The sequence below is a fragment of the Anopheles bellator genome, chromosome 2 (genome assembly GCF_943735745.2).
Source record: "Anopheles bellator chromosome 2, idAnoBellAS_SP24_06.2, whole genome shotgun sequence".
NCBI lineage: Eukaryota > Metazoa > Arthropoda > Insecta > Diptera > Culicidae > Anopheles > Anopheles bellator.
Window position 1 is genome coordinate 45,236,167 of NC_071286.1, and position 21,006 is coordinate 45,257,172.

General features: G+C 50.8%; 4 protein-coding genes across 4 annotated transcripts; 1 reads left to right on the forward strand and 3 right to left on the reverse strand.

The window, feature by feature from the left end:
• Positions 1 to 78: 78 nt before the first annotated feature.
• On the reverse strand, positions 79 to 5,347 carry LOC131210645 (uncharacterized). The gene is made up of 6 exons (XM_058203923.1): positions 4,960 to 5,347; positions 2,146 to 3,549; positions 1,412 to 2,082; positions 1,145 to 1,340; positions 863 to 1,075; positions 79 to 793 (listed from the first exon to the last, which is right to left on the reverse strand). The coding sequence occupies exons 1-6, from the start codon at positions 5,345 to 5,347 to the stop codon at positions 195 to 197; spliced, it is 3,471 nt and encodes a 1,156-aa protein (XP_058059906.1). The 3' UTR covers positions 79 to 194.
• Positions 5,348 to 6,221: 874 nt separating this feature from the next.
• LOC131209283 (signal recognition particle subunit SRP68) lies at positions 6,222 to 8,431 on the reverse strand. The gene is made up of 2 exons (XM_058202314.1): positions 8,241 to 8,431; positions 6,222 to 8,151 (listed from the first exon to the last, which is right to left on the reverse strand). Exons 1-2 carry the CDS (start codon positions 8,356 to 8,358, stop codon positions 6,392 to 6,394), a joined length of 1,878 nt encoding a protein of 625 aa, XP_058058297.1. The 5' UTR covers positions 8,359 to 8,431; the 3' UTR covers positions 6,222 to 6,391.
• A 413-nt stretch (positions 8,432 to 8,844) lies between these two features.
• LOC131212354 (protein Pixie) lies at positions 8,845 to 11,506 on the forward strand. The gene is made up of 4 exons (XM_058206192.1): positions 8,845 to 8,944; positions 9,249 to 10,795; positions 10,863 to 11,097; positions 11,161 to 11,506. Exons 2-4 carry the CDS (start codon positions 9,252 to 9,254, stop codon positions 11,209 to 11,211), a joined length of 1,830 nt encoding a protein of 609 aa, XP_058062175.1. The 5' UTR covers positions 8,845 to 8,944; positions 9,249 to 9,251; the 3' UTR covers positions 11,212 to 11,506.
• LOC131212356 (uncharacterized) lies at positions 11,169 to 18,413 on the reverse strand. The gene is made up of 3 exons (XM_058206193.1): positions 17,935 to 18,413; positions 13,638 to 13,921; positions 11,169 to 13,555 (listed from the first exon to the last, which is right to left on the reverse strand). Exons 1-3 carry the CDS (start codon positions 18,155 to 18,157, stop codon positions 12,722 to 12,724), a joined length of 1,341 nt encoding a protein of 446 aa, XP_058062176.1. The 5' UTR covers positions 18,158 to 18,413; the 3' UTR covers positions 11,169 to 12,721.
• Between the last annotated feature and the right edge of the window lie 2,593 nt (positions 18,414 to 21,006).

Below are 21,006 nucleotides of genomic sequence, written 5' to 3' on the forward strand. Positions count from 1 at the left end.
TAAGCTGCCAAGGAATTGGGATCGTCTATCGTGCTTCTTTGGCCCTCAAATAATTCCTGGAAACTTCAAGGATTCCACCACCAGTATTCTCCTACGGAGTCTGATTAGTTTGAAGAAAGAATTGTGAAAGAAAGATGCACGACCGCACCGCCACCGGAATCTTATTTGATCTCTTCCGGTTCACCGGCACGATCTCAGTAGCGACCATCGCCCTCGTTGCCCATGTACTGCGTCCAGCGCTGCTGTTCGTAGCTGTGGAGCTGCGAGCACATCTCACGCGCCGGATCCAACTCCGCACTGCAGGAACATCCGATCTCGAGTCGCGTCACAATGATCTGCGTTTCGTAGCGCTGGTAGGCGGGCTGCAGATTGGGAACTCGGGCGTTCAGGCATTGGGCCAGAAATTTCTTCTCCAACTGCAACATGTCCTCATTGCGGTACGTGCGGTACGCTTGAAGCTTCTCCTGGATACAGCTGAGATCGGAGTCGAGGAACAGCGGTGGATACGCCTCGGATTCTCGAATGTTCATCACAAACACGTAGTCGATGGTGGACCCCGTGGTCGGTGCCGCTGGCGAGGTAACCGACGAGCTAGCGATCGGCTTCAGCAGCACACCGGTCGACGCGATCGATGGAAGAATGTTTTCGTTCGGTACGGTAACAGTAGCCTGTGAGGAGCCTACGAAAGGGGCCATGGTCGAGCTCGTCGATGCCAAAATCCCTTTGACGCTGGCAGTTGCTCCGGTCTGCCGTCTGGCCTTGTTGGAATACTCGAAGTTCATCGCATTCACATCTGCAAGGTAATGGAAGGAAGTGAAATATAATGACAAAATAACGTTACGTTCGAATTGAGTAGCCGCACCATTCATGGCCTCCTTTGCCTCTTTTTCCATCTCCAAATCCCAAAGGGTCTCCTTGGAACCCTTGCTTCCCGGATCAGCGTTCTTCATATCGTCTACGATCTCATCGTTCAGCAAAACTTTCTTCACGATCTGCGAGTTCGGATTGGACTCGTTGTACACTTGCTCGTCCAGCGACGGATCGTGAAATCGTGAGTCGTGAAAATCGATGTCGTCTGCGGGACCGAAAACGAAACGAGGATGTACTTCGAGTCCAACTCAACAGTTACCGGTTCCCGGCATACCGAAAACACCAAACTTGCTCCGAACGTCTCGCCCACCACTACTGGCGTAGTGAGATCCAGAGGAACCACGGTACCGTGGTCGCTGGTAAGCGGGCAGCGGCCTTCCATCGTCCTCCACTTGTGATGCACCGTAGTCATAGTCCAGCGTGTCTCCGGCGGCAGGTTGAGGAATTTGATTTGTCAGAAAAGGATTTGACTGGTCAAGAAGAAAGTGTTGTAGCGGACAATGGAAACCTCTTGTCATATGCAGAGAGAATCAAAACTTACTGAGTCAGATTCGAACTGATCGTACGGCAGATAGATGTAGGGTTTGCGATCATCTACCTGCCCTGCGCGGTCTCTAGCACCGGGAGCCTCCAGCTCGTCTCCTGGTTCCCGGTCACTGTTATCGTTCGCATTGTAAATGTACTTCTTGTAGACGTTGTTGAGCGCCAGCTTCTCCTGGCGCTTGGCTTCCTCTTGCGCCAACGTGTCGATGGATTGCCCCATGTCCAGTTTCGGGCGTGAAGCTAGCTTTTGCCGCTCGGAAGCGTCCACCGTGCGTCCTGGACCATCAACCATCACTGCTTCATTCGGGACAATCGATTGCGGCCCAGCACGCCCCGGAGCCAACTTCTTGTCCATCCGCACATCCCCGGCCCGCCCTAGTTGACCACCGGAAGTCGGAGCTTCGATGGAAGCTTTCCGTGACGCGGCACTACTCTGGCCATCGTTGCGTCCCTTCAGCTTCATCTTGGGATGCTTCATCGGTGCAACGCTGCCCGGCGGATCCGCGGATGATCCGGTTTCGTTCAATCGAATGTTCAGGTCGTCCGACGAGAAAATCACCGCTCCCGGGGGCTCCACGTGACGCGTGATCGCGTACAGCTTCAGGATCGACGATTGGTTGTAGCGCAAGACGCAGGTGTCGGCACGCGATTGCTGGATAACGTCACTCTCTGTAGAGAAAAAGAGAATCAGTGAGATCGTTCCGGCACTCCGGCAGTGGCCGGCGAGCCTACCGGGAATGAATTGGTACTCGTCCGTGGTGTCGGCGGTGTGATTGCGGCATTGCATCTGCCAGTGAAGGAAGAAGTCCCCGCCACCAGTCTGAGACAGTGCCAAACCCCCGAGCAACCCGTTCGATCCTCCAGCGTCTTTGATGGGTGCGTCCAGGAACGGTTTCCCGTTCGTGCCGTTGATCAGCGCCGTCTGTGAGTAGTAGTAGATCGGGAATCCAGGCCCCGTATTATACTTGACCATAAAGTCTGTCACATTGTCGTGGTCAAAGTGTCCGGGCACGATCGAGCTCACGCTCTCCGAGTCGGGGATCGTGTACGACCAAAGCAGCGTCCGATTCGCGCCATCGAACGCGAACACGGTCGAATTGAACGAACTGACCACAATGTCCTCCATCGAGTCTCCATTTAGATCGGTCAGCACCGCCGGCACCATGAACCCGGACGATTCGAGTCTGACGATAGGCTCGAAAGCACTCTCGCCCGGGTACTTCATAAGGTTGGTCAGCTGCAGCACGTACACGCCACCGGGCGAGTTTTGACCGCCAGTTACCACTAGCAATGCATCCGTGGCATCCGGTTTCCGCAGGACTTGAATCGGCACAAACATCTCCTCGCGGAACGGTGTCGGGATGCTACGCACGATCGCACCGGTCGCTCCGGAGATCAGCTTGATGTGACCACCGTGCGCTCGTTGCGTTTCCTCCACGTGTACCGCTACAATGTCGGCGATGCCGTCCCCATTCGCGTCACGAATCACGTTGATTGTGTACAGATCGATACTGATTTCGGCGTAGCTTTCGAGATCGGAGTAGTCTTTCAGCTCCCACAGAATGTGTCCATTGCGGCCGTCGATGGCCAGTATGAGACCGCCGCGACCGGCCGCCACACAATCGGCGGATCCGTCCGAGTTGATGTCAATTCCGGAGCACTGCAGTGAGAAGATCGTGAACGAGGTCCAACGTTGCCAGAGAGTCGACCCGGTCCGTCCGTCCAGCGCCATCAGTCCACCACCGCAAAGATCGGTGATGCCCGTTTTGCGAGATGTACACTGCGGAATGTAACTCCGGACGCCGTCATCGATCAACTCGTCGATACCGTACCCGACGAGGACGTCCTCTGTGCCGTCGCCGTTCACGTCCAGCTTGCGGACGGGGCTCTCGCTGTTCACCCTGGCAATGACACGTGTCCACACGTTCTGCACGGTTATCCGTGTGCAGGGCACCACCTCCAGCGACCCATTGCCCACGCCGTAGACCGCGCTACCGTCGGCCGTGTACATCAGGTTGCTGAATTTGTCCCGCATGATGGCGCTGCCGAAGGTTGACTCCTTGTGAAACCATATCTTGATTTTCTGCAACGGCTGTGGGAAAGCGGTCAACAGCAACGCAGCCAGCACGATCAATCCTGTAAAAAGAATTCTGATTTAATGAGGACCAGACACATTTTTATTCAAGTATCTACAAAAGTAGCATCCACTAGAAAGTCAGTATCATTTTACATCTATTGAACGGAGGGCAAGTCCGTAAGTAAAAGAAAGAAAGAAAATGTCGCCCAAGGCGGGTGAGTTTGCTCTAACATAACAACATAGCTTTTTATGTTTATCGATGATCTCTGCAAATACCAGAAATAGTATTTACATGACTGAATAGATGTTTCCGACTGAATTGCGAACAACAGAAATAATGTTTTTATCTTCGTACTGCGTTTGCGTGCAATCTTTCGATTTGGTGACATTAACTATCGATTATTAATATCACAATCTTAGGAGCTCGGACAACAGATCGTTGTAAAGATCTGTATTTACCTTTATTTTATTTATTTTTAATTATGATTATATATTCTATATCCGTAAATCGTTAATGTACCGTTGTAACGCATTCATGCACCAGTTCTTCGCGCAGCAATATCACCTTCGAATTACTAATTAACTGGTGCTTATTTTTTAAATTTTTTCTATTAAAACTTAGCCGTATAAAGCCCCGTCCAGACGCTATGATGTGTTATCGTAGCGTCTGGACCGGGCTTAAAGCACCAATTTAATGTTTCAAATTCAAATTGATACAATTGTCAGGGTTCGAAGCATAGAAACCGATTAATCGGTGCAGCGAGGCGGATGATCTACAGACAAGCCACCTGGCTCTAGGTAAGCATGAAAAATGTATTCTAAAACCTCCACATTCGTTCCCAGGAAACTATTTTGTTAGATAATTCAAACAATGCATAAATGGATAATTGGATGGATAATACAAACAGAAACAAAACCTAACAACTTTTTCGAAAGATAATAGCATGATGAAAGGATCCAATTTCGGAGGGTTTTGCGCGCAGGTAAAACCTTCCGACGAACCCGTTCGCTGGCGGACCGTACCGAACGAACGAGCTAGCGTAACGTCCCATGTTGGCCCAACAAACAACGCAGATCTTTGGGTAAGTCGTGGGAGAAAAGGGCCAACACATCCGGCGAGAAAGTAGTTGCCAAGATCCTCGCACAACTCCCAACGTAGGAAGGTGTCAATAATTCATAAACTCATTAAAACTAACAGGCAATGAGAAGCAGAGGCACAACGCACTTGAGCCATTTGCACCCCTACGGTGTGTTCGTGTTTCGTACATTTTTTCCACGGTAGTGAACTCATCAATTCCTGCACCAACCTCGTAGCCATTAGCCACTCGCGGCTGTTATTTGCCACTTTTTTCCCTTACATTGGCATAGTGTAAATTGCGCGCTTATTGTGGGGACATGCTTCAACACACACATACATACATGTCCAGCCTCTATCTCTCTCTCTTTCGCTCTCACACAGAAAGGCTTACCAATAAGGACAGTGACAGCCGCAAGCCCGTAGCAGAAAGGTTCGCAGCAACTCCAGCACTTCCGGCGACGGTACTTCTTGTGAATGGGACTGGAAGAGCGCCCGCCGAGGCCAAGGACGCTTCCAACGCCATTTCCGTCGCTACCATCGCCGCCACTACCGCAGCCACCGTTGCCACTTGTTGCTTTACCGTGCTTGCGCCTCGGGGCCATCAGTGGCCGCTGGGCACCCCGGTCCTCGTACGTTCGGCAGGTGCGCCCGTCCCGTATGAACACCTCGTCCTCCACGTCGTCGCTCAGATCTTCGTCCATGCTGAGGCTGACGCTGTCGCGTACTACCAGCTGCTCCGACGGTTGGTACGGCTTCATCTTCTTCCGAATTAGCTCCATTGTGGCCGCTTGTACCGCTCCCGCTCGCTTCCGGCCCGCCACGAGCGTCGTCAGCAAACGCACCAACTTGGGAGCCGTTCCTAGGAACTCGTAAGTTACCGTTCACAAATCACCTACTCCGACAGCCACGTGCGTGGCCCTTGCCCCTTTGGTTGATGGAGCCTTAACGTGGGACTAAACCACTTTTCACTCCACACGCTCTACGGGTGCGAACCACGGCACAAAATGCTAGGAACACTCCTTCTATGCCCTCGTGAGCCCAAGGACCCGTCACAGCTCACCGTGAAGGTGCCTTTTTCACTAACATATGTGACGCTGCGTTTGCGTCTCTCCGTGTTTTTTTTTCTTTTCGTTGGCAAATTCTGTCCAAAAACTGTACCCCTAACCTCTATCCGACATCCGGACCCAACGGAAAAGCCAATACTTTGGAAAAGCAGCGTAAGCCCTACTTGGAGCTTGTTGGGGATTACGCACCAGCTCCAGTGCACCAAAACGGATCTCTAAATTCCTGCACTGTGGCCACTGCCACCTGGTAATACACGACGCATCTGCGTCCGTTACTGGTTGGGAACTAAAGAAGTGGGGTAAAAAGTCACCACTCGAAATGGGTCCCCCAAGTTGGAGCGCATCCTCGTTTTTTTGCTCGGTGTCCGTGGTGAAAATGGACGTCTGTTGATAAACATACGAAAACCTACGACCAGATACGGGAAGTGACATTGTCGACGGCGGCCATGCGAAGAATGTGAACTGCGCATGTGACCACCCTCCAGGGGGGTTGTGTGGGAAACGGAACCGCTTTCAGTTGGACGGTGACAGGTGTTGACACGCGGGACTCATTTCGGATATCTTATCAGTGAAATCAACTTCGCACCACTCCATTTGAATATGGTTGATTATTTATGTTGTAAGTTGTCTTCCGCGGCCCACACGTCGTACGGTCCCGGAACTGCTCTGTCACATCAATCCCAAAGTAAAGTAAAAAGCGGATGAAAAAACATCAAAGATAAACAATTGAAAGAAACAATGGAGTAACCCGGTAGTTCCCTACATTCCTGCACCGCCTCCCCAACCGAATAGTCCTTTCACGAAACCGGACATCCCGGCCGTGGCACCCTTTCCACCGGCCGCCTTCGGTTCCACCTTATCCTCGAGGGAAGGAAACTCAACAAAGTTGAGCGCCAGGTCGAAGAACAGCGGTTTCGCCGCTATCGGTTCCATCTCCGGCACCAGCTTGAACACGTTCGGGTTGCGCGAATTGAGCGTAGCGTCCTCCTTGTAATGCGACAACCGGTCGTACAGTGGTTTCGACGATTTCAGGGTCTTGCCGTACAGCACCGAGTCTTCGGATCCGTCATCCTCCAGCACACTGTATGCGTGCGCCGAGAACTTGCAGCCCTCGATTGTGGCCACCAGTTGCTGCAGCTCTGGACGTAAATCGAAATCGGAGCTCACGGCTTTGGCAGCGACCGCGTCGCTGGCGTACTTGCGTGATCGCTCGTACATGGCGACCGCTTCCCGCCATCGCTTCATTGCCACAAGCGTGAGTGCGATGTAATAGCAGCGGAACGCACGGAAAGACAGGGAAAGCGCTTCCATTTCTGCCTGATAGCCGGCATCGTTCTCCATGCCCGCCAGCTGCTGCATTTCCGTCACGTTCTGAAGGATGATTTCGTACAGTCGGGACAGGTCCTGGGGTTTGCTTTTCTTGCCGGCCGTCGCCCCCGGTACCAAGCCACCGTTGGATCCCTTTTCTGCTATGTTGGGATCGTCCAGCGTTTGTTTAGCTTGCGCCACCAGAAATAGGTTGCGATCGAGCGTAAGCTTTAGGCGGGTGTACGACATGTACGCCAGCAGATACTGAATGCCAATCAGTCCCGAGCCTCCTTCGGTGCTGCGGTCCAAGGGACGCAGTTTGGGATCCTGTTTGATTTCCTCCTTGATCGCTACGATCGAATCCTTGCAATCGATCAGCACCGTCTCGAGCAGCTCGATCTTCGCCGGCAGATCCTTGGCCTTTTCGATGCTCTTGCTCAGATCTTGGATGCTCAAGAGGAATAGGCGGACCTTTTCCGGGCGCACCGTCACACTTCGGCCGCGCCACTCCGTCATCTGGAACGCGTCCATACTTTCCGCCTTCGTTTGTGCCACCAGATTGCTCAAATTTCCGAGCAGTCCCGACTGGCCGCGCATCTCCAGCAGATCGTTTACCGATGCGTTTTCGCCTACGTTGTACGCACAGTAGCGTAGGCTCGGCTTCAGTTCCTCCACCTTCGCCCGGTATACGGCCTGTTCCTCTTCCGGCATTGCTTGGGCGAGGTTCTCGTAGATCACCTGCGCTTTTTTTAGATTCTCAGCCGCCGTCTGCCACAGGCCCAGCTCGAAATGCAGCGATCCATGCATCCACGCGGAGTATGCCTCCGATTCGAGCTTCGTGCGCGCGTCACAGTGATCGGATGCGCAAAGCGCCTGAAGCTGCAGCGCGTAACCGCACGCCTTTCGCAGTTTCTGGATTAGATGGTAACGTTTGCGAAGCTCGGTGTTCGACTCCTGGCGGAGTTGCATCGCGTACGACCAGGCCCGTTCCGCGAGCATGAGCGGAATGTGCAGCTTGCAGGACGAGGTTGGCATTACCATGAGGTTGACCAGCGTCACGTCGCGCTTCTTGTAGTGGCGCCGATCGCCCTGCGGCAGGTTCAGCGTTTTCCTCAACCGTTTCAGGCGTCGCGAACAGTAGCCGCGATAGCGCTGAAAGTCCCCATGCCGAAGACCGTGCTGTAGTTGCAAGTCCTTGATGACACGTAGAACTAGGGAAATGGGGAGAGACAAAGGGGACGACCATAAGGGAGCATTAGTTTCGAGAACGTTGTTTTTACACTGTCTTCCAATTTCTCACTTTCAACCGTAAACAACTTCACCGCAACGTCGGCTCCATCGTCCGTATCCATTTCTTCCTCGCTCGGATCGATATTTTCTTGAGCGACTTCCGCATTTTCCGACTTTGATTCTACCATGTCTGCTGCTCGATTTTATACAGAATGCTTATCGCTAATTGTCCCCGACACGAGCACTGGAATCTTCACCGCACTTTTCGCTACGCGACACGAAGTCAAGATTTTGGGGAATGTTTTTCTGACGGTTCACCAAAACAATTGACAGCAACGAAAGGATACAACGCCCTGCCGACGGAGTAGCCGGTCCGGTTATTGATGAAATATTTCAGTAAGCTCCGAAACATGCTTTAATTAAGCTGTTGCAAGGTTATGGCTGTAAAACAGCATCCTAAATACAAATAACTGTGGAAATCATGCTCGATAATAAACAATTGTTAGATATTATTCTTAATTTTCTTTATTTATCCATTGTAGAATTGCTTTGCTAATCCCTTCATAACCGACAGGTCATCGAGAAGGGCTGTCAAATCGAGCCAGCTCTCCCACTCTGAAGCAGCCGTTTCTCTGTCCCTCTACCAGCTGTGTGCATACGTGTGTAGCGCACGCGACGGCTGCATTCCTTCCGTCAGTTCTTTTCGCAGCGAAAACTCGTCTGACACGCACGAACTTTCCCTTCATTTCTGTCCGGAATCACAAATTTCGACAGGTAAGCAAACATTTCCTACGTTCACAGATACGGTTCGATATTCGTTTTAGATCTGGCAAAGAAAGAAGCATGAATTGCGATATGCCCAATGTCGGGGTTTCTTTCAACAACTTAGCAAACGGCGAGTGCATTGTCGACGTTCTGTTCTCTATTGAGGTTAAACACACCATTGCAAGGAACACCATCGTCGGGTCCAAGTTCCGTTCGTCAGGAGCAGTTATGCTGTTTTTTTTTTCCTGCGGCTGTAATCTGCTTACTCACTTTGATTGACGTGTCTCTTTCTGGGTTACGCTTTTCTTTGCAGAAAATGTCTCGAAACCGTGCGGCCGAAGAAACGGACAAGCAGACGCGTATCGCGATCGTCAGCTCGGACAAATGCAAACCGAAGCGATGCCGGCAGGAGTGCAAAAAGTCCTGCCCGGTAGTGCGGATGGGTAAGTTGTGTATCGAGGTGGCGATCGACTCGAAGATCGCGACGCTGTCCGAAGAGCTGTGCATCGGGTGCGGTATTTGCGTTAAGAAGTGTCCGTTCGAGGCGATCACGATCATCAACATCCCGAGTAACTTGGACAAGCACACGACGCACCGCTACTCGAAGAACTCGTTCAAGCTGCACCGGTTGCCGATTCCTCGGCCCGGTGAGGTGCTCGGACTGGTCGGTCAGAACGGTATCGGCAAGTCGACTGCGCTGAAGATTCTGGCCGGCAAACTGAAGCCCAACCTCGGTCGTTTCGACGACCCGCCAGACTGGACCGATATTCTAGCCCATTTCCGAGGCAACGAGCTGCAAAATTACTTCACCAAGATCCTGGAGGACAGTTTGCGGGCGCTGATCAAGCCGCAGTACGTCGATCAGATTCCCAAGGCGATCAAAGGAACGCTCGGGGCGTTGCTGGACAAGAAGGATGAACGCAAGAACCAGATGGAGATCTGCGGTATGCTCGATTTAACGCACATCCGTGACCGAGAAATCCAGGCGCTCTCTGGCGGAGAGCTACAACGCTTCGCGTGCGCCATGGTGTGCATCCAGGACGGGGACATCTTCATGTTCGACGAGCCGTCCTCGTATCTGGACGTGAAGCAACGTCTGAACTGTGCCCTGACGATCCGCTCGCTCATTCACCCCGACAAATTCATCATCGTCGTCGAGCACGATCTGTCTGTGCTGGATTATTTGTCCGATTTTATATGCTGCCTGTACGGTGTGCCCGGTTGCTACGGTGTGGTCACGATGCCGTTCTCGGTTCGGGAAGGCATCAACATTTTCCTCGATGGCTACGTGCACACGGAGAACATGCGGTTCCGGACGGAGTCGCTAACCTTTAAGGTGTCCGAGTCGGCCTCGGAGGAGGAAATCAAACGGACCTGCCACTACGTGTACCCGACGATGAAGAAGAAGCTGGGTTCGTTCACGCTCACCGTTAACGATGGACAGTTTAGCGATTCCGAGATTCTTGTGCTGCTGGGCGAAAACGGAACCGGGAAGACCACCTTTATTCGCATGCTGGCCGGCAACCTGAAACCGGACGAGGAATCGGAACAGCTGCCGGTGCTGAATATTTCGTATAAGCCGCAAAAGATCTCACCGAAGAGCCAGTCGACGGTGCGCTACCTGCTGCATGAGAAGATCCGCGATGCGTACATCCACCCACAGTTCGTGGCCGACGTGATGAAGCCGCTCAAGATCGAGGAAATTATGGACCAGGAGGTGCAGAACCTGTCCGGTGGCGAGTTGCAGCGCGTTGCGCTCGTCCTCTGCCTCGGCAAACCGGCCGATGTCTATCTAATTGACGAACCGTCCGCCTATCTCGATTCGGAGCAGCGTCTTATTGCGGCCAAGGTTATCAAGAGGTAGGTTCTCAACAGGAAAGGCCAATCGAGAACGATCCGTAACACTAGGGGTTTTTTTTTTTCGCAGGTACATTCTACACGCCAAGAAGACGGGCTTCGTGGTGGAGCACGATTTTATTATGGCCACCTACCTGGCCGATCGGGTGATTGTATTCGAAGGCCAGCCGTCGGTCGACACTACCGCCCACACGCCACAGTCTCTGTTGAACGGCATGAATCGGTTCCTGGAGCTGCTAGAGATCACATTCCGGCGCGATCCGAACAACTTCCGGCCAAGAATCAACAAACTGCACTCGGTGAAGGTAGGTGAAGGCTGAAGGGAGTGGCTCTGAATGTAACGTAATTGGCCTCTTCCTATTCTGCAGGATGTGGAGCAAAAGCGTGCAGGGCAGTATTTCTTCTACGAGGAATCTTAATAAGTTGGTCGCTGCCGGCCTCGCGTTTTTATGAATCGAACCGGACACGCGGAAAACGACATCAACAGTATGGAAAGGTAAAGAGAGTTTCAATCAAGTGGAGCAGTTCCCTTCTACACTATACCTCCCTTCCCGCCTGTACTGGGCATGCTGGACAAAGAAGTGTTGCATTAATGGACGAATTGTGTTGTTTTGTTTACTTTTTTTTACTTTCCTTACAATAACGGTTTTTTAATGTGACATTTCTTTTCGCTTACAATAAATACAGCGTGTAAGAATACGGGAAAACACCCAACGAACTACAGGGTCGTGAATTGTGCATCCGATTTGTATTGTTTGCTCTTATTTGTAACGATAAATGTAACAATCTTACTAGTTTAAAGACCGGCCCGTATTGGTATAGGTAACTAGTTTTTGCAGTGAGTTAATAAAACTAGGAAACATAAAACAAAAGCTGCAGGAAAGCAACAGGTGTTCCGTCGTGCGAACCGCCCTTTTCTCGCAAAAGGGTGGGCTCCAGGTCGGCGCAGGTATCAAATCACACAAAAGACGTGATTATAAAACTCAGAAATGAAGGTCATACACTGCCCTAGCCGGCCGTTTTCTTCCGTGCCTCGGTGTACGGCACAGTAGTGCTCACATGGCGCATTCCACTCTAAGCGCGCTGGCGAAGCATCACACGGGTCTCGGTCACGTATGTTTACGTTTCAACTCAAGATCGTATCGCATTACAACGGTTCAGTAAAATCCGAATCGCTGCGTGGTACACTAGTTTGTTCGGCTCCCGTGGTCACCTTCAGCTGAGCAATCCGACTAAATGGGACACTACGGCCGTTATCTCTGCTGACCGGGTTAGCGCGTTAATGAAAATCGAAATCGCCAGCCGTACAGAACAAAAGGAACGTTCGATTAATCTCATCCGAGAGCAACTCTTTCGAGTTTCGGACCATTCGGGAAATGTGTTAAAATGGAAATGGCACAACTATTGTTGACCCGCCTGGGCTGACTTTACGGAAGTACCTGGGGCAGAGCCTGGCCACTGGTGTTTTTTTTTTCAAAGCACTCGCCAGTGGCAAACGAATAAAACAACAATCCAGGCCGCACGGTCGCTTATCGCCCCACACGGATTGAGAGGGGGTCCAACACATCTAGCCTACATCTTGCGCTCCGATTAGCGGGATCAGGCCAAGCTTTAGCTCGACCCACCATTGCATAATCGCAAAAGCAGAGCGCAGAGAGCTGACGCGCCGCATGTCCGCGCGCGTACAACTATTCTAATTTTGCATTTTGTTTGTTTTTCCTTTGCCTTTTTCTATTACTATCCGGGTAAACATAACAAACACAATCGCACGCGTGGCCCGTGGCCACAATGCGACTATCAAACGCGCTCATCGTCTTCTACAAAGCCCTTGAACCCCTTTTCCATGATGCACAGTAAGCTCGATTCTGGCACACGACGGGAAACACGTCCTACGCCGCCGTGGTCGCGATTGGTCCGGATCGCCACCCTCTACTGGGATGGCGCGAGTCGCTGCAGGGCGCCTTGGTCGTACAGTTCAAGTGCAATGTCACGCATGCGCGTGTGGTACTCGACCGACACCATCTGGGCGATGCGTTTCTCGTGGTTTTTCGACTTGAAATCGCTGATAGTGACCCCGTCCAGGTTGAGTATCTGGTTCGGGCTGAACGTAACGGCCGGCAGCAGCCACATGGCGATGCCGAGACCGTACAGAATGCATCGATCGTACTCGGCCCGCAACCGGACGTAGGAGAACTGCTCGTCGAATTGGCGTAGGAGCTGCTGACGGCGCGGTTCCTGCTCCCCCCCTGTGGACAGATGGCGCGCGAGTGCCTTCATCAGTTCTCGGCGGTAGAGAAGCAGAAGATCGGTGGTGTACTTCTGGCGCAGCTCGAGTACCGTGCTGGTGTACAGTAGATGCAGGATATCGATGACGGGCGTGGTGCAGCGCATCGTTTGTAGATCGACCAACCGGACGGACTGCAGATCGGAACTGAACATCAGATTGTTGATCCACGTGTCGCCATGGCAAATGACGCTCCACGATTCGTCCTCCAGGTCGCACACCAGCCCCGCCATGATCTGATACAGCCGACCGGTCAGGCCCTGCTCGATGGCTTGGATCGGCTGTTCCAGATCGCCCGCCCGGTCACTGTACCGCAAACTGTCCAGCGCACCCCGAAGCGACGTCTCGAGGGAATGTGTGTAGAACTCGGTTGCCTCCGGGCAGAACACAATCTCGCGCACCTTCGCGCACACGGTGGCGTACTGCGCCGGGTGCTCAAACTTCAGTGCCAGCGAGGTTGCATGTACCTTGGCCAGCTCCTACCGCCGAAGAGATGGAAAGAAAGCGTTAGCGTTAGAGGAGACTACCCAGGACACTAAACTGCTCGCAACTGCCGAATACCGTAATTACGGCGCTGCAGTGTACGAAGCTGAGACCGACGCGCCGATCGACCATGCTGTAGCCGCGAGTAGTAAGATCCTTCAGTACCACCCGTTCGCCCCGGTCGTCGCTACCCGCGGCCAGACAATCCGGGTACGGAAGCTTGTAGGGCGCTATCTTCTGTAGCACCGGAATGATGCACGTGTAGGCCGTTATCTCGCTCTCGAAGGCCGCATCGCAACGGAAAAGTTTGCGCCGGTTATCGTTCGTGATCTGGCGTTTGAAGATCAACGAAATCGTAAAAGCTGCGGAAGAGATCAAACATCAGTCATCAGCAATATCATATTCCGTGTTTCAAGCTAATGTTGCTTTCGTTTAGGAAAGAAAAATTCCGGCACGGAACGTCTGAATCGCTCAGACCGAATTAGTCGTGGAGGCTTCAACACTTGAACAAATATGAAGAAATCTGGAAATAACCATTGGTTGGTGCATTGGTGTCAGATTTGTCAAACAGACAATTTTGGTCGTGGACAGCAGTATTTTAGTCGCCGCAAACATAAATTCTTTAATCCGAATTCGAGCTAAGTCACCATCAGGATTTGCATTGTGGTTGCTTGCTTTACGACTAAAGTACGACTTATCTTTTATTCACACTTGAGTGCCGTCAAGAGACTTTTGTTCAAAGCCAAAAACTATTTTAAAAAATTCAAAGCCAGAATAAAATAGCATATTTTGGAAGAAATGAGGAACTGTTAAATAAAATCCAATTTAGTAACTTTTGTCCTAAATTGTCTAAAGCGCGACCATTCAACGATGATCTCGTCCCGCAATGGCTGTTACAAAAGTACCAGAATTCAAACTTGTGTAATCCATTCCAACTCATTACTGCCTATCCAGAGAATGGTAGAACCCGAAATCTTTGTGGACCTTTTTTACTTTAGTACTGGAATGGAGCTCGTTAGGCTTAGAATACACACCGTATCAGTTGAAAATAATAGTTAGACAAACACTACTATTGGCACTATCAGCCGAAAAACAAACGGCATCAACAGCTATTGCGAGATAGTCCCCCCCATGCGATGTTGGCGTGACCATCGATCGAACATCTCGACCCCTCATTCGTAATCTATCATGTTGAGTGATTTCGGGTGTCGTAATTCGATTGCAATATATAGTTTACATCACTTCCAGAGCTACGTGGCAAGAATCAATGTTTCTGCAAATGAACCGAACCGAATTCGGCAACTTACCCGCTCGAAGCGGGTTCGGCTCCTCTGCGAGATTATCGCGTAAGCCGCTGCGTGCCGTTGTTAATCGTTGCATAATTCCATAAGGGCAACATAAATCACGCGCACCACGGGACATTGACTGACATGCCACTCGAATGCCAAATGACAACGACCAAAATTGATCGCGCACTCGCCGCAAAGCAAAAGCACAACAAAAAAAATAAACAATGACATCTCGACTCACGTTCATGATCACGTACCAACGCGTCGATCATGTGCCGCCGGGTCGTGTCGCGCATACGCGGTGCATGGGCCAATTAAATTCAAGGCATCGGGCATTGCGAAAGGGTTTGCACCGGCGAAACGTATTACCTCACCCAGACCCCAGCCGCGGTGGATCAGTCTAGAAGAGGCAACGGAACATCGTCGGTGCGGCCCGGCGTGTCAGGACCTTTCGTGTCCCTTTTTGCCTTCGCCTCACTTGCTTCTCCACAGGCTGCTGAGGCGATGACCAAAACCTGATTCAGGCCGGTGGAGAAGCCTCCGGGAACCGTTACAGAAGGCAGAACTGTCGCTTTATGAAGCCTTTCACACAGTGCACCAGAGTTGTTTACACAGTTCACAGGCACCCAAATTGATGGCGATCGCTCAAGGTAGTGTATAAATATGCCCGAAGCACGGTGCGCCTTGGACACCGTGAACCGAAAACCGTGCGCGCATTATACGCATCGGGCCAACCTGTTTTCTTTGTGGCCCATGTTTGCCCAGCCCGGCAGATAGTGAGCCCTCGTCTCGATGGGCCTCGATGTGGGTTAGTTAAAGAAAAAAACCTTGAATCAATTTCGAGCTATCAAAACCCGTTCGTCTCGACATCCGCTCGCTGCGAAGCAAAGTCCGGACGCCCCGGATTATGGTGTCAGCGATAAAATATTGCACACTTTACCCAGTAAGAAGCGAGAGAGAGAGAGAGAGAGAGAGAGAGAGAGAGAGAGAGAGAGGCCACCGATCAATATTTCGCTTTCGTTGCAGCAAGCTCCCTGACACCCTTTTTGCATGCGGCTACATAGGTCAAGGTTCACGGTTTTTTGTTGACCACGTTTTGGCGTGTCAACGGCCGCCGTCGTGAATAATGACCCACAGCAGCGCATCGGTGCAGCATACAGTGGGTTTCCAGCTCTCTGGACCGCGCATCAGGATGACGTGCAAATGAAGCCCTATTTTTCACTGCCAAACGCTAGGAAACTTCCACCGACGAGCTCCATTTGTAACGGAATCCGGCAAGACATCCGGCGCCACATCCGGTACTGCGCGCTCGGTACTGCATCGCTTTTCTCCCCAGCCGCCGCCGCCGCCGGCCGCCGAACTTGACATTGAAATGCATTTCCACGGAACGTCGCGGCACGAAATAATCGATTTCGGAAACTCCCAGCGAAACAAACACCAGCACACGTGGTCCGGAAAAGCGAAGAAAGTTTTCTTCCTGGCATTGGACAATGGCGTTCCAGTCGCGCTTCGGTTCGCGCATTTTGCTCGTTTTTCTTTTCGGGCGAGAAGAAAATGCAAGCAAACTACCAGGCGTCTCCATTGCGGCGCTAACGCTCACCCACAACGGCGCGGATTGGATTCTGACGAACGAGGTGAGAGTGAGACAGAGAGTGCTATGCATGCGGCGGCGGCGGCGGCGGCGGCGAAGGCAGCACCACCCGGGCCGGCTTGGGTGAAGGTCGGTCATTGCTCAACTTAGAACAGGGCCACCTTCTACTACGTGTGTGCAGGTGCAGAGGGTGCGATACGTGCGATGCACCAAGTGGTGGGTGCATAGACAAGTGCCGGGGCCAGTGTGCCAGGTGAAGAAAACACTAACACTACACGGTGGCGGCGCCAGTTTCAGTTCCAGTTCGGCGTTCGGTACCCGTCGAGCGTAACAAATGTGACATTGAAAAATCTGCTGAATGATGCATTCGATGCGACAGGAGGGCAATTAAGTTTAGTTTAATCGTTTTTTTTAGATTCTAGGCTTCAGATTATAAATTTACGACACGGGTAAAGAGCATTAACAAAGTGCTATAGAAAACTGACGAGAGGGGAATCTTTGTTGGGAACTGTTCGTTATACTAAAACATTTATACTTCAACATATTCAGAAAGAAACATCAATATTCCCTCTAATATTTCTAATAGAAATTCATCCATTAAATGAAGAGCTAAACAGCTACATAAATGGTTTATAAAAATGCACTTTAAAAAATTACTCCGAACGATTAGATCTGTTAGGACGACTGTTGGCATATCAAATTCATGATCCAGCTATTTGGTAAACTCTCCCAATTAGTAAACGCGGGTTTGATTTCCTATCGGAAGCATCAAACTGTGACAAGCCTAAAAAGTTGCAGTATCATACAAACAGATCCTCGGTTCTCTTAATAAAAGGGTAGCGATTTGGTTGTGTAACAAAAACGGCTTAATATTTGTCGATGGTTGAACATTTATTCGAACGGTTCATTCATTTCCCTTTTTTAATGTAGAACAATTTTGGTCAAATGTCCACCACGACTGGCTCAACAGTACTCCATTCGATCGACGTATTTTTGAGCATATTTTTGACCATTATTAACATAACCACCGTAGTGGAAATACGTAAACTTAAATGAAATGAGCTTTTCAAATATCGCATCGCTTGACCTACCAATTTTTTAATGTTTTGCAACCAAAATTGTATTTTATTCATAAATGTAATGAATGAACCTTTCGAATGAATGTTCAACCATCGAAAAATATTAAGCCGTGTTTGTTTTATAATCAAAATGAAAAATGGACTTTAATGGACCACTCTTTATTTCTGTCGTAGGTATTGTGACACTGGTTCCGGCAAGCACTTTAGACGAGGCACAGTCTGACCAATAGTAAACAGAAAAAGCAATAAATGACAATGAAAAAGAAGAGAAAGCTAACAGTGACGCTATAGAACACGGCACTGAACAACTCAGTTCGGAAGAGTAGACATACATTTGAAAGGAATACGAAGGTTTGAGAAGTTGGCTAAGTGTTTTCGCACCGGTTCAGTTCCGTTCGGTTCTGAATCGAACCTACCATGATCGGAGCCATCGCCCATCTTGACCGTACAGTGGGCGACCACGCGCTTGATGATCGACATGTAGTTGTCGCCTTCGCGGCTGCCCGGCCCGCAGAACACTTCGTCCACGGTGACGGCCCGCCAGAAGTCGGTCGGCTGCTGGGCCAACAGGATGTCCTGGACCGTTTCCTTGCTCTCCGCCACCCACGGATCTCCGTCGATCGTTAGCTCCTGCTTCATCTTGACTGTCTTCTCGGTGGCCTCTTCTACCGCTTTCCCGCAAGCGGCCACTAAAATGCACTAAACGGTCGCGTACGATAAATGCAGACTGGCCGAAAATCCGGGCAACCGGGAACCGAAAGTTCAGCAATGACGACACAACACAAACTAACGAGACTTGCCGCCCGTCCTTGACCAACGACACAATACTCTACGCCGAGTAGGTCATTTCACGCTGACTAACTGACGCGGGCGGCCCACGAAAAATGGTGGCGAATTCCGAGAGAGAGGGCTCGCACTTGGCGGGCGCCTGAAAGTGAACTGTTTGTTATTGCACGGCGAACAGCGGCCAGAAGCCCCAAGCCGTCGGTGGTTCAGCAGCACCAGAGCCCACCAACACCAGCAGCAGCAGCAGCAGCGCGGACATCACACTATCAAAGCCGCCCGGTCGTAATCGGTGCATTGCGGACGAAGAGAGTCCGAGAGTGAACCACCGAGAGTTCCCTGCAGGTTTGCGGTAAGTCCACCCAGGATAACGGAGAGGATAACCCTTTTGCGCGCCTTTTTTATCGCGATGCAACGTGGCCGCCATCGGCAGCAGCACCACCACTACTACTACCGTGGCCACAACGGTGACGTCGTCAACGAGACGGTGTGCAGCCGAAACCGGTCGTGCTCGTCCTTGAGCGGCTGCTTAGAAGGGCACCGAACTTTACGGACCTTGACGCGATGACTCCGGTGCCCGGTGGTGCTGGTGGTGGTGGTGGTGGCGCCGCATGCCATCCACATGCACTTGACTTCGATCGGCAGACGGCAGCTTTCGCCAAGTGCCGCACCGCACCGCGGCCACACCAACACACCGTCGCGACCAAGCTAATAGTGGATCCGGCGAGACGATCGAGTGCGAAGATCATCGAATGCGAATTACGCGAGAAGGCCAACACTAATGAGTTTCGCGAACAAACACGCACACACTCTGGGCCGTCGGTCGGCCGCGTACACATTTGTTTACATTCCGCGGGCCCGATGACGAACACGCGATTGGCACAATTTACTGCTCGGGCACGTGGTTCTCCGACAAGATGTATTCACACGCGAAGCGGATGAATGCGAAGTGAACACCACGGCGTTTTTTGCGCCACCGCCGAGCGATGAACCGCGATTCCTGTTGCGTGTGAGAGAGAGTGAAGGAGAGAGCGCAGCATCTGTGGTTCAAAAGTTCCGTTCCTAACGGAAATCTGTTGCCGGCGTGGCATACGAGCTTCGGTACAAGACCGTCGCTCTAAGTCAACAAGTCAATTCTTTCCACGTTCCCCCGAATGAAGGGTCTCAAAGGACCAAAATGACTCTCCATCGGACAAGTAAAGCAGGGGAAAATTCTAATCTGCTGCTGAATTTCCGAAACCGGCTTTGCTTCTCACTTCCCGTTGCTCCTTCGTTTTCAGACGATTGGCTCAAATCGGCTGAATTAGGTTCAAATTGCTGTAAAATTGTCCGAGTTTTGCTGAAATTAAAATACCTACGTTAGAAAACAACCGACCGTTCGCGTTAAAATCCTATCGAAAAAGCACCAGTTGCGGCGGCAATTGCAATAGGGCTCCATGTCGTACTGCGGATGTAGCGCAATTTTCCCCCGATTAAGAAAGAGATCTGGCTGTCCCCTTTACTTCCCCGTAGAGATTGCTGGTCCGATACTGATCACTGATTGGTGCGATAAGCATACTTCTCTGAGAGCTGATCTGCCAGGGTGACCAGATGAGATCGACGAATAAAGTGGATTTACTTCAAATAATGTTTTTATCGACTGATTCTGCGGATATTTTCGTCCACTTTTCGGATCGACCGCTGTGCGGACAACGTGCGTTTGCGTTAAAATCCCCTCGAAACACTGTTTTTCTTTGTCGCTTAAAGTTCCTCATCCATTGCGAGGTCGATGTTTGGGATGCACCTCGGGGAGCCTATAGATTATCTATCTGAGGGATTCCAGTACTAAGAGAAAAACCCAGCCGTAAATATGAGTGTTGTTGGAAATTTGCCCAACGTTACTCAAACAGCTTAGCAGTTCTTTGCAATCCAACGTTGAGACAATTAAGGTGCAGCTTCAAAACGATACTTCGATCGTCCCCAAAAAATACCAAAAGAGAACTGTAAGGGTTTATTTTTGATTATGCAGCGCGCCTTGGTCAAATTAGCGATCTTGACGCGTACTCAGAATTCAAACGATTACGATGCTGGGATCTGCTGATCTGTGCTACTTCATAACTAGCACTCGAACTCATCAACATTCTGGTGCATTAACAGATAAAGCAACACAATGGCGAACAAAGAATGGTGCCACATGCATTTTTCGGGTGCATATTTCATAAATTACAGACGGAAAGTATGCTGCACCTACATCGTGCCGCAGTGAACGGCATTGAAAGGTCATTGATTGGCCTCTTTGTCATTGAGTTTGTTGACCAATATGGCCTTTTACGTTTGGGCGGAATGATTTCAGGTTTTCGGTGCCGCGATGGAATTTACGAATTTTTCCATTCATCAGCCCTCCATTCAAGTCTACGCCGGCAACCGGACTAGGAATGTATTGTCGCCGAGGCCATTACACTTCGAAATTCAGTCACAGTAAACAAGACTGTTTACAGTCGGATTCAGAACGCTTGGCTCGTAAATTAGCGTTCTTTTTTTCATTTGTTTCGTATTTTTTTAAATTTCTACAATGGCAACCAAAATGGAAGGAATGGAATGACTACGATGGCTCATGGATGCCTCACTACGATCATGTGATTCCATTAACTCGTTGTGCGGATTTGTTTTAAAACTCGTTCAGGACTAAATAATGTACTAATATTTAGTTAAATATAGAAAATCCA